Raw genomic sequence first — 13,409 nt, forward strand, 5'->3', positions numbered from 1 at the left:
GTAAAACTAATTTTGAATGTATCTGGCAAAAAACGGATGAAACGTGAGGCCATCCGTCGCAATCCGGCACTAATTCAACTCTATGAGAAAAAAACCGGATCCGGCGGCAACTTTTGTTGGATCCATTTTTTCCAAAATTCGCCGGATTGTGCCTGACGGCAAAAACCTGATGTGTGAAAGGGGCCTTACAGAGGTTTTTCACTCCATAGCAAAGGAACAACTGAGAGCAAATCAAAGACAGAACAGATCATACTGCGGATATTAAAATTTCCTCCCCTCTACGTCCTCAGTGATTGACCGCAGTAGGAAGTCAGTAGGGCCCGGTCCCTATGGTCCGCTGATCATTTGCTTTAGATAGATAGGACAATATTCTTTGTGCCATTTGGCTAATAGGTGAATAGACAGCTGCTGTGATCTGTTCTTATAGGGTGACAGATTTTCTATAAATGTTTAGTATTAGTGTACAAGTCCTTAATAAAACATAAAGCCAACAGGTGTAGGACTATTCTAATGAAACCTCACACTTCACTGTACTTGTCAATTACAAATATATAAAGAAACTTGCCCAGATGTGCAGTGGATTTTGTCCCTTGGAGATCCCGTAGCCCATTTTGCTGGTTGGAAGGAGACTGTTCCTTCATAGTAACGATGAGACAAAAATGTCTTGAAACCTGACAACATACCAGAAATAACATTATCAGGATCAATGATAGAACTTTAATGCTGATGACAAAGAGAATGGAATTTCACATATATTGAAATGTTTATTGGACAGTAACTATCATATATAAGCAAAATGTAATCTACTGACGATGTTCGGCCATATGCATAGTTGGTTTGGAAAAAAAAAATAAAATCATTTTTACAGTAAAATCCCAAGCAAGTGTATTGTTGGGCTTAGTACACAATCCCTGTAGTCTTATCGTTCGAACACGATGCGACCCTGTAGCTTGTTTTTCTTCTTCCTGTAGATTTTCTTGGAATATTTTGTTATCTGATTAAGCAATATTAAGTTGGAATGTTATATTTCCCGCATGCAAAGTACCGGTATTCCAAAAGAAGATGGGATGATTCAATCTGCAGTGGTCGAGTATGATCCAGAATCACAATGGTGTATTTTATCCTGGGGAAGGGACTCTTTCGGTTCTGTATCACCCTGTGTTACACCTTTGACTTTTGAAAAAAAAGACTTCCACAACTATCTGGTGATTCAGAATTACGCTCGGCCACAGTGCTAATAAGATTGTACCATCTTCAATTGGAATACTTTGCACAACTACACTGACCCTCCTGCTCACCAGTAGGGATTACAAAAGCGGTGGACGTTACTACCGCTCTCTAACGAGGCACTGATCTGGGTTGTACTCTGACAATATCCCAGCAAGGTGGGCGGCTAATCCGAAGAGGAGCATTGTTCCAACCTCTTTTCCCCTCTTCTTTGTAGCACCCGGCACATTTGCATGGTGGGTTATGTTAGCGGAGTTGTCTTATGAAATACTTGTTCCTTTATCTTTTCTAAGATATATCTGAAATAATATTTCCCATATGCACAAAACCGTACACACAGAAGCACAAAAGACAAAATGAGAAAGGGCTTGCCAAAAGCAATTAGGAAAAGGTGTAAAAAGCTTTATGGCGCATCCATCTTATCACCACGTTCAAGTACCACTGCCTCTAAGCAGCCCGATTCACAGTGACAAGATGGATGTCCAATATTGTTTTACACCTTTTATTAAATGATGCTTGCAAGCTTTTCTCTTTTTGTCCTCCCTGTCAGGAAAAGGGACTGTTTGACCGAGCATTTTGACACTTTACTGTGTCAGTTTTCCACTGGTACTTTCTAAAGGCTGTTTTGTACAGACAGAAATAACACCAAAAGAGTGAATGTCACCTACCCTACCACATGGCAACAAATTGTAGAGGTGATAGGCTAGCAAACTTTCATAGAAGAAGGTTTTTTTCTATGTGCACAGCGTAAGCATACTGGATATATCTCATTACACTCCTACACAAAATGGCTGAATCCAATCTGACAGAGAAATGAGAGCGTGCCCCACTGACACTGCGTGTGTGTGCGCTCACTGGGAAAGGGATGTCAGTATACTCAGGGCTGGGGATTCAATTCAGTCAGCGCTCACTGTGAGAAAGGCAGCACTGTAAATCATGCAAAAGGGAGGCAAGAGTAATAATAATTGAGGGGACAGAATGGGGTACTGAGACCTTTTCCCCACCAAAGGTGCGTACTGAAGGATCCATAAGGTCACGTGCACACGTTGAGGATTTGGTGAGTTTCTTACCTCAGTATTTGTAAATAAGGCCTCTTTCAAACTTCCGTCTTTATAGTCCCGTCGAGATACGTCGTTTTTTGAGAAAACAGGATCCTGCTAAAAAATTTGCAGGATCCTGCATTTTCTCATAGACTTGTATTAGCCGCGTATCGCGACAGATGGCCACACGTTTCGTCCATAGTGCACTGGATCCTGCGGAATTTGACGGCCTGTCTTTTCCAAAAAACGTTCCATTAAACGTTTTTCCGTCTGCAGTGCAAAAACGTTCCCCGACGCCTCCTGCGGCATATACGTTGTTCCACAAAATTTGGACACTGGACACTATGGACACTGGATCCTGTGCACACTGTGAAATGCACGGATGCAGTTTTTACTTCTGAGCATGCCTGGAAGCATATTCCAACCTGGGGAAACACGGGTATTACATACCTGGTAATGTGTTTTTTCATGAGACATGACGGCACCACGAGAGAGGGGATCCGCCCATCAAGGACAGGAAACCTTCAAGATAAAAGGGGCGGCTTCTCTCTCCACATCAGTTGTTTTACAGAGTACGAGAGGAACTCCGCTGGTTAGTGTACACAAATAATACATCCTATACGGTTCTATTCACCGATACCCCAGGGAGTGTATAATACAAATAATGCTAATAATGCACCCAACTAATGACGTGATCAAAAGGGTGGGAATATAAGGGTGCCTTCATGTTTCATGAAAAAACACATTACCAGGTATCTAATACCCGTGTTTTTCCATCATACATGACGGCACCACGAGAGAGTTACAGAGATTTGTATTCTCTTTTAGGGAGGGATCACTGCTTGTAACACTCTTCTCCCAAATGTGAGATCAGAGGTAGCAGATAGGTCTAGCCTATAATGTTTAAAAAATGTAGACGGAGAGGACCAAGTGGCCGCCTTACAGATTTGGTCGATGGTAGCATCTGCTCTCTCCGCCCATGACGTCGCCATGGCCCTCGTGGAGTGGGCTTTCAGACCCTGTGGAACAACCCTGCCTGCACTACTGTACGCTAGAATAATGGCCTCTCTCACCCATCCAGCGATAGTTTGTAGTTTGTTTCGAGGCTTTAAGGCCCTTCCTTGACCCCTGGAATGAAACAAATAAAGCCCTCTGTTTCCTCCAGGATTTTGTCATCTCTAAATACTGTAGGATACATCTCCTGACATCTAGGCAATGGAGTCTCTCCTCTTTCTTGTTACTAGGATTGGGAAAGAAAGAAGGTAGGGTTATATCCTGAGCCCTATGGAATCTCGATACCACTTTGGGGAGATATGCCGGATCTAATTTTAATACAACCCTATCGTCCATAATTTGTGTGTAAGGGGGGTCAGCTGACAATGCGTGTAAATCCCCCAACCTACGGGCCGATTTAAGTGCCACTAACAAAGCTGTTTTTAATGTTAGTATTTTATCTGAAGTTGTATTTAACGTCTCAAAGGGGCTTTCTGTCAATGCTGTTAACACTAAATTTAGATCCCATGGTGGAGGAGTAGGGGATGGAACAGAGTCAGCTCTACTACAGGGTCGGATAAACCTCACCACCCACCTATTGCTTGCCAGGTCACAGTTGAATAAGGCTGCTAAGGCTGAAATGTGTACTTTGAGGGTACTAACAGCTAACCCCAGATCTAAGCCCTTTTGCAGGAACTCCAGTATTGCCACTATCGGGACCTCCCCTTCCCGTATTGGCCCTGAGCTGGACAAGAATTTGTTCCATATTGTCCCATAGATCTTGGTCGTTACTGGTTTTCTGCTACTAAGCAAGGTGGATATTAAACCAGCTGAGAACCCTTCTTTCTCTAACAACGACCGTTCAAATGCCAGGCTGTCAAATGTAGCCTGGAATTCTGCGGGTGGTTGAAGGGACCCTGTGTTAGAAGGTCCTGGTCTTCCGGGAGAACCCACGGGTCCGTCACTGACATCACTCTCAGCCAGTAAAACCATGGTCTTTTCGGCCAGAAGGGAGCTATCACAATTACCCTGGCCTTGTCCTCCCTGATCTTCAGAACTGCTGGGATTAGACATATCGGTGGGAAGGCATACAGGAGTCCTGACGTCCATTCTATGCTGAAGGCGTCTACTGCCAACGGCCTGTCTGCTGGGTTCAGGGAGCAGAACTTTTAAACTTTTTGGTTGGCTTTTGAGGCAAAGAGGTCTACACTGGGTCTTCCCCACATGTGCACTAACCTGTTAGGTTAGTACAGGTTTCCTGTACTTGATGGGCGGATCCCCTCTCTCGTGGTGCCGTCATGTATGATGGAAAAAAGTCTCTCTCTCTCTCGTCCCAGAAATTTCTCCATTGAAATTCAGGCAACAACGTGTGTAACTCATCCGTCAAAACACTGGATGCGTTACACACGTTTTTCACTATTTGCACGACGTCCGTTGATACGTCACAACAACGCATTACAACGCCCACCAGCAGACGGAAGTGTGAAAGAGGCCTAAGGCTAGGGTCACATTGCGTTAGGGCAATCCGTTAAGCGCATAGCGCTAGAGGATTGCGCTAACGCAATGCTTCTCAAGGGTCCGCGTTCGGCATCCCTGATCTGCACTAGCGAGGAACGGACCTCGGGCGCGCCGCGGACGCTGCAAGCAGCGTCCGAGGTCCGTCACTCAAATGACGCGACATCGCTAGCGCACGCCCAATGTGGGCGGGCGCTAGCGACGCGTTCACCATTAGGGGCAATGGCGGCGTTAACGGACTAAGTTAACCCGCGTTATGCCGCGGTGTAACGTAGTCCGTTTAACGCGGTCACATTAACGCAATGTGACCCTAGCCTTAGCCAAAACCAGGAGTGGTTGATAAATACAGAAGTGGTGACGTGTTTCTATTATACTTTTCCTCTGGCTGTTCCACTCCTGATTTTGGCTTACACATACTGAGCTCACCAAATACTCAATCTGTGCACGTGGTCTAATAGGTCCGTCAGAGCACATAGGCTACCTTTGTTCCCAGCAGCGTAGATCCTGTTTACACAAGACAATGATCTGCCAAGAAAGATGATCTTTCTTGCAGCACAAATGAACATTTCACTCAACAAATTAGTATTTTGCTCATTCACAGGTGATAGGCAGCCTGTTTATACTGCCTTACACAAGTCCCCTATAGGACTGTATAGATTAAATCGCACATTAGAAGTGAAAGACTGCCTTTACCCTATAAACTTTGAAGACCTGGAGTTATGCCATTCTTGACCGATTTCAGATATCATCTGGAAGATACTGACTTCTAGCATTTACTTTGGGTCTGTGATCCTATTGCTCAATTCTCAGGCTCAATTCTGTATTGAAGGTTCATTTTTCTTCTGATCCTAAACTGTGCATTGCACTATTCACACAAACATTACCAGACGTTATTCTTTCGGCAAACCTCATTCTTGGCAAGAAAAATTATACAGTAGTTTTTATGCCAAACTTATCACAGTGGAAATTTATAATCAACAATATCCTCTCTTGAAGTTGCAGTTATGAACCAAAAAACAAACCAAGAATACATTTTCAAAATTTTCATAAAGTATAGTCTTCCTAATGTCTGTCTGCTGTTATTCTACATTTCAATGATAAATCAAATATATCACTTGGGTATGACCTAAGATATACATATAACTAGAATCATTTTCTCATGGAAGTCGGACATTTAGATTTAGAGCTTAGATTTGCTCTTTATTTTCCAGAATACAACTTTATTTTTCTGGTTGCAGTTGACTAGAAATGGGCGGACCCCTGGATAGTCAGGTCCGGCGGGTTCAGTCGAACAGTTACAGAAAGTTTGGGTTCGGGTACCAGAATAGTACCTGGGCCCCATTCACTTGAATGAGGGGGCCCATACATCCAGTGTTTGCCACGCTGTCATGAGCATGACAGCCCGGCAAACACCGCTTCTGACCGGCGGTAAAATCATTACCACAGGTCAGACAGACGCGGTTCCCACTCTGTAAAATGATCAGAGGTAAAAAGTGTTGGCTGATGGGACTACTGCTCTCATCAGCCTACGCCTGCTTCCACTTATAACAGCGAGAGAAGGCGGCGGCTGATGGGAGTATTCATCAGCCGGCACCTGTGCTGTAAATAAATAATTTACAAAAATAATGGCGTGGGTTCCTCCATATTTTTGATAACCAGCCAGGCAAAAAACTCACAGCTGGGGGCAGCAACCCTCAGCTGTCAGCTTCAGCAAGGTTATCAACTAAAGAGGGGTCCCACTCCAATTTTTTAAATTATTTAATTATGTTAATTTTTGACAACCAACCAAGCTAAAGCAGATAGTTCCATCAGCCGACCCCAGTAAACTTTTTACCTCCGATCACAACTGCGGGCTCATGCTGTCATTTAACAGCATGGGAACCGTGGCTGTCTGACCGGCAGTGTTTGATGCGCTGTCATACAAAGTAGGAGGCAAAAATCAAAAAAGAGGAAAGTCCTCAAGTAATTAGAGTTTTTCTCCTACATGTCTCTTGTTATTATCCTTGATTCATTTCTTTTTATTATGTGTACTAAACTTTTCAATACAATTACTATTTTTTAATACCTCCTTTGAGTGGTGTTGTTTTGGATGCTTTGTATCTACTTTCTAGGCTTTATATATCTTTAACGCAGCCATGTTTCTGATTGTGATGGGGCTTATGCTTTCTCTACCTTAAGGTCCGCATATATATTTGATATGTTTATGAACATTGTTTTGGTTACCATTACTATAGAGGTGGTGAAGGTCTTATTTATTTGTGCTGAGTTGTAAGGCTATGTGCACACGTTCAGGATTTTTAGCGCTTTTTAAGCGTTTTTTTGGCCGTTTTCCGCATTTTTTGTACACCTGCTGCGTTTTTTCACTCGGCGGAATCGCATTCCAGAAAAAAACGCAGCATGTTCATACTTTGTGCGGAATCGCAGTGATTCCGCACACATAGGAATGCACTGATCCGCTTACTTCCCACATGGGCTTTTTGATGCCTTTTTTCCATTTAATTCAATGGGTTAAAAACGCTAAAAAAAAAAAACCGCTGAAAGAAGTGACATGTTCTATGTCCAAAAAAACAAGCAAAGCACAAAATACTGATGACAAAAAAAACAAGCTGTGTGCATGAGATTTCTGAAATCTCAGAGACATAGATTGTACTGTCAAATGCAGCTGAAAATTAGCATTAAAAGAGGCATCAAAAACACCCAGTGTGAACGTAACCTTAGGGTATGTGCACACGTCAGGATTTCTTCAGGAATTTTTTTTTTTTTTGTGGATTTCCCCCATAAAAACGCTATAATACCGCATAAAAAACGCATACATTATGCATCCTATCATTTAGAATGCATTCCGCATTTTTTGTGCACATGTTGCGTTTTTTTCCCGCAAAAAAAACGCATTCCGGAAAAAGAAGCAACATGTTCATTATTTTTGCGGATTTTTTGCGGATTTCCCATTAAATTGGAGTGTCAGGACAAAAACGCAAAAAATCCGCAAAAAAAAAAACGCACAAAAAATGCAAAAAAAAAAAAACGCATGCGGATTTCTGGCAGAAATGTCCGGATTTTGTCAGGAAAATTTCTGCAAGAAATCCTGACGTGTGCACATACCCTTAAGCTGCCCATAGCTCTCCAGTGGCTTTTACAGCTATCATATGCAGGTTTTCCCCCCGCCATCATAACTACCATATTTTCCGGCGTATAAGATGACTTTTTAACTACTGAAAATCTTCTCAAAAGTCGGGGATCATCTTATACGCCGGGTGTTGTCTTATAGGGCGGGTGCGGAGCAATCTGCGGTCACCGTATATGGTAGGGGGAGCGGTCCTGATGACGAGGTGAGGGGGTGCCTTACTGGGAAGGTGTAAGTGAAGCAAGTAGCAGGATCCGGGACACCCTGGGTGTGGAAAAAAGAGAAAGAGAGCGGTGCTGTGCCCAGAAAAACACACCACGTCCTAAGCTTGCTTCACTTACACCTTCCCGGTGAGGCGCCCCCTCACCACGTCATCGGGACCACTACCCCCATCATATGCGGTGACCGCAGATTGCTCCGCCCTATAAGACGACACCAGGCATATAAGACAACCCCTGACTTTTGAGAAGATTTTCAGGGGTTAAAAAGTCATCTTATACGCCGGAAAGTACGGTAGTTATGATGGCGAGAGGAAAAAACTGCATATGATAGTATCATCGGGACAGCTCCCCCACCATATGCGGCGACCACAGATTGCTCCGCACCCGCCCTATAAGATGACACCCGGCATATAAAATGACCCCTGACTTTTGAGAAGATTTTCAGGGGTTAAAAAGTCGTATATCCAAAACTCTATATTTTAACTGGAAAAGTCGGGGGTCGTGTTATACGCCGGAAAATAAGGTATATGTAAGTTTCTGAAGATCAGGCATTTCTTCACTCACACACCTAAACTAACTTTGCTTTACATTATATGTAATTATATATTTGGGACACTATCAAATCTGGGATGAGTGAATCAAGTGTAATAATATAAGTGTCCAATAAAATCCACGGTTGCAAGCTGTAATCTGCTTTCAGACTAATTTTGATATAAGACTAAAGGTAATTTTACAGAAGTAAATTGCCAAGATTTATGGCATTCGGATGCACAGAGACATAAAACACTGAACACAACAATAAATACAACTTCCATAATTCTATTTAAGAATAAGGAGTATCGGAGAGATTTAGTACAGTGAAATGATAGATCACTGTTGCTCAGCGAAAGAATTCTTAATCCGCAAATTACATTTAAATTTTTAATTGCGTATCACAGCTTAGATGACTTTTGTGCAAATTTATTTTTAATTTTCCTACTGGGACATCACATTCTAAACATTACTCTTTAGAAAAAGAAAGATTTGATAAATGGCAACTGAATACAGATCGGAATTACTTCCCGTGATGGATGATTAAACTTTTATCAGTAGATGTGACAAAATCTTTACAGGAGATTAAAGGATGTAAGAAAAAAAAAAAAAAGAAGCTCAACACTAAGGCTAAGCTCAGTCTGACAATGCTCAGGCGGTATTATACAACCGTGGCCTACAGCGCCTACTGTCCAGGACGTACAAGTTACGCTAATTAAATATGCCAGAGCTGCGGTACGTCTATTATGTAAAACACATGGGTTATAATACCTGAAAAGTCATATCTAGCTGGACCCAGCCAGCGGTTCTTTTCACTGCCTTTTACCACATCACCATAGAAACCGTAGCCCAATAAAGACACCGAATACTTCAGAAACATCTTTTTGTAGTGAACCGAGCTCACATCTAGCGGCTGACAATCACCTGTTGAAAAAGCGCAAAATGTTAAGTTCTCAAAGAGTTGAATGTCGATCATTTAAAATGGCTTTAGAGGTTATAGGAGAAAGGGTCTGATCATTTACTTAAATAGAATGGAGCACGTTTGTCCGTACGCTTTTGCCTCGGATTACAGCAGTGTCTCGTTAACTAGAATAGGGTTAAGCTGCAATACCCGGTAGAGCCCATGCACAAGTGTAATACTCCGACTACACATGACACAATTGGCGCTAAAAGCAAGCAATGTATGGGAAGATGCCAACAGACCTATTGCGTGTTGTGGGGTATGTAACAAGGACAGACTGACCCTCATAGTGCCTTTGTGAGATTGCGTGTCTCTCCAACCCTTACTCAGAACCATTCACGCCAACTAAGAACAACCAGACTGATGTATGTAATACCAAAGGTTTCCAAACACAAGTTTAACGACAGTGCAGTTCAATTTTCAGACGTGTTAAAGGGATTTTCCCACAAACATCTATTAATCAATAGATCTTGGAATAATAATAATTTCCAAAACTGGATGGGTTTAAAAAAAATGTTCCTGTGCTGAGATAATCTTATAAATGTGCCCCTGCTGTGTACTGTGTAATGGCTGTGTCTGACCGTACAGGGACATGGTCTGATCATACCACAGCTCCTGGGCAGGGGGCAAGCTAAAGAGAGTCTATAGACTGGACTGCATTGGATAGCAGATGATTCTTCTTGTGAGGCAAATATTCTCCTGACTGTTTTTAATCCATGTTTCACCTTAAAGAAAGAATCTGCTGCTATAATGGTCTATACAGGGGCATATTAAAGTGAAAATTTATGTTATTGTGAACAGTTAAGCAAGTTGACGAAGAAATTATCTCTAAAATGCCTAAAGTTAAAGAGGACGCATTTCCTTTGCATTTTAGGCAAAATATATATACATATATATTTTACATTTTAAAAATTACAAAAAGGAAAATGGTCTGATGCAAACGTTTGGGCACTCTTGGAGATTTATGGGCTCAGATAACTTTGACCAAGGTTTCAGGCCTTTATTAGCCTGTTAGGGTTAAGGCTTGTTCATCATCATCATTAGAAAAGACCAAGCGATACTACTTTCCCAGCTTTATAAAAAAAAAAAAAAAAACGCCTCCTCTAACCTTGTGCCAAAATACAGCAGTCAGGAGTTCTTCTAGGCAGCTGCCTAGCACTGTGAAAATGAAAATGGTGGAGGCCATAGCAGGAGAAGGCTATAAGAAAATAGCAAAGCATTTTCAAGTTGCTCTTTCCTCAATTTTAAATGTAACTAAGAAATAGCAGTTAACAGGAACAGTGAAGGTCAAGATAAGGTCCAGAAGACCAAGCAACATTTCAGTGAGAGCTGATCATAGTATTGGTAGAAAGGCAAATCAGATCCCCCGCTTGACTGCAAAAGACCTTCAGAAATATTTAGCAGACTTTGGAGTTGTAGTAAATTGTTTTAGTGTTCAGAGATACCTGCACAAATATGGCCTTCATAGAAGAGTGATCAGAAGAAAACCTCTCCTGTGTCCTCACCATGAAATTCAGTATCAGAAGTATAGCTTGCCGATAAATGCTACTGCGCATGAGCCGCCATTTTGCTAGAGCCAATTTTTTTTGGTTCCAACAAAATGGCGCCGATGCATGCGTAGTACCATCTATCGGCAAGCGATAGATGCTATTGCGCATGTGTCGCTGCCATTTTGCTGGAGTAATTTTTTTTTTTTTTTTTTAAACACCACACTACTACCTGCACAAGCGCAGTACTTAAAGGGAACCTGTCACATAGGCTTTTGTAACCCCAGAGCACGAGCCTCTCATTAACTCAAAACTGCAAACCAAGATTAAACAAAAACCACAAGGCGGATTTTTTGAACCTAGCTCTCATTTTAAGCAGTATAACAGCGCCAACCTGACAATTGCCTGTAGTGTACTTAGCAAAATCCTGACGACAGGTTCACTTTAACTATTCACAATAACAGTAATTTTGACCAGGGGTGCACAAACTTTTAGATGCCACTGTATATTCTTTTGCTTCCTCTCCCCCCCCTCAGAAGCTGTGGTATGATTAGACCATGTTCCTGTACGATCCGACACAGCCATTACACAGCACACAGCAGGGGCACATTTATAAGATTATCTCAGCACAGGAACATTTTATTTTTAACACATCGAATTGTGGAAATTATTATTCAAAGATCTATTTGTTAAAGTGTTGATCAAAATTAACTTTGATCATGAGAAAACCCCTTTGAAATCACACATCCAGCAATGATCCTCACTGCCTCCCTTTTTTTCCCATGAGGCAGGTATCTCACGTCAAAGAGACCCAGCGGTCGGGTAATGCGACTGGAGAATGGTCAGCGTTTCGAGGATCTGTGAATTTGGCCTCATTCAGATGTCTAATCTGTTTGGTATACAAAAATGATCCTTCATTAGTGTTTTGTCGGGGTTTCACCTGTTGCCATTAGTGAATTATTAGTGATTTTCACGTATGAAAAATTAAATAAATGTCAAAGCTTCTCCTATGCATTACAATGATAATCACAGACAACACAGATTGTACACTGATGCATTCCATGTGCTATCCATGATTTTCACGGATCTATAGATTAGTATGGATAATTTTGATGTGTGATGCAAAAAAAACCCCATCGGATACATGAACCACTTTTTATATGTGAACACAGATTACAATGGGTTTACGTTATGGGAAAAACATAGAACACATACACAAAAAAGCAGATATCTGAATGAAGCCTTAAAGACACGAGTCTAACGTTTTGTTCTGTGGGACGCCAAGTGCTAAGGATGCCACTGATCTCCAAAATGAAGGGAAAGAAGAGATGTGCACATGACTTAGTATGGGATCAATATAGTTTTGGCATCACAGTATAAAATGTACCATAGTGCACTATCTTCTGCTCAAGTCTCGTATTTTTAACACATTTATGCAACAGTATTAAGTAAGAGAGAAGCAGCATGGTGGCTCAGTGGTTAGCATTGCAGCACTGGGGTCTTAGGTTCAAATCCCACCAAGGACAACATCTGTAAGGAGTTAGTATGTTCTCCCCGTGTTTGCGTGGGTTTCCTCCGGGTACTCCGCTCTCCTCCCAAACTCCAAAGACATACTGATAGGGAATTTAGACTGTGCGCCCCATTGGGGACAGCGATGGTAATGTATGTAAAGTGCTGCTATATAAGCAAAGCATAATAAAAAACGTGGCCCTGAAGCACTTATGATGTAAAGTACATACCTAAGATGATGTGCAGAGCTGAAGTCACTGGATCACTGATGCCTACAGTAGCAAAGCACACACAGTCTGTGGATCCTGGAGAAACACACAACCAATTTATACTTCAATATGAGAAAAACTAAATCGACACCACCTAGATGTCAAACTTTGCGTCTGGCTGATTGTAAAAATATGCATTTGGTTTTAATATGTAAAAATTGAAATAAAAAGCATCAAATGAACCTGTAAACATAAAAGAAAACGGAGCCCCGTTTTCTTTTCATGCTGGTTAATTGATTCTTGGATGCAGAGTAACTAGACAATTCAATGTGACGGACTCCTCTTATCTCTCATATGGGTCAGTAATATTATTGAAAATATTACCCTTAAATTTCTCTTTTTATCAAGTTACATGGAGTCAAGTGTCCATGGTTAACCTGTTTACTCCCAGCTTTCCGACTTGTTATATAACCAGTAGCATGTAAAAGTGGTCTGCCAAGATCATTAACTAAGTACTGTAGTAAATAATGGACAAAATGAAAAGCGGAATGACTGCAGTAAAATATGCCCACTGAAAATCAAAATGAAAACG

At 41.7% G+C, this 13,409-nt stretch overlaps 1 protein-coding gene across 2 annotated transcripts in view; it reads right to left on the reverse strand.

Moving 5' to 3' along the window:
* Positions 1 to 13,409, reverse strand: part of CERK (ceramide kinase) — a 161,522-nt gene that overhangs the window by 22,227 nt on the left and 125,886 nt on the right. For both annotated transcript variants that reach the window (XM_077264856.1, XM_077264855.1), the window contains 3 exons: positions 12,839 to 12,913; positions 9,423 to 9,575; positions 566 to 671 (listed from right to left, as the gene is read on the reverse strand). In XM_077264856.1, coding sequence (XP_077120971.1) covers positions 566 to 671; positions 9,423 to 9,575; positions 12,839 to 12,913 — 334 coding nt within the window. The remainder of the gene's footprint in view (positions 1 to 565; positions 672 to 9,422; positions 9,576 to 12,838; positions 12,914 to 13,409) is intronic.

Source organism: Ranitomeya variabilis, chromosome 5 (genome assembly GCF_051348905.1).
Source record: "Ranitomeya variabilis isolate aRanVar5 chromosome 5, aRanVar5.hap1, whole genome shotgun sequence".
Taxonomy (NCBI): domain Eukaryota; kingdom Metazoa; phylum Chordata; class Amphibia; order Anura; family Dendrobatidae; genus Ranitomeya; species Ranitomeya variabilis.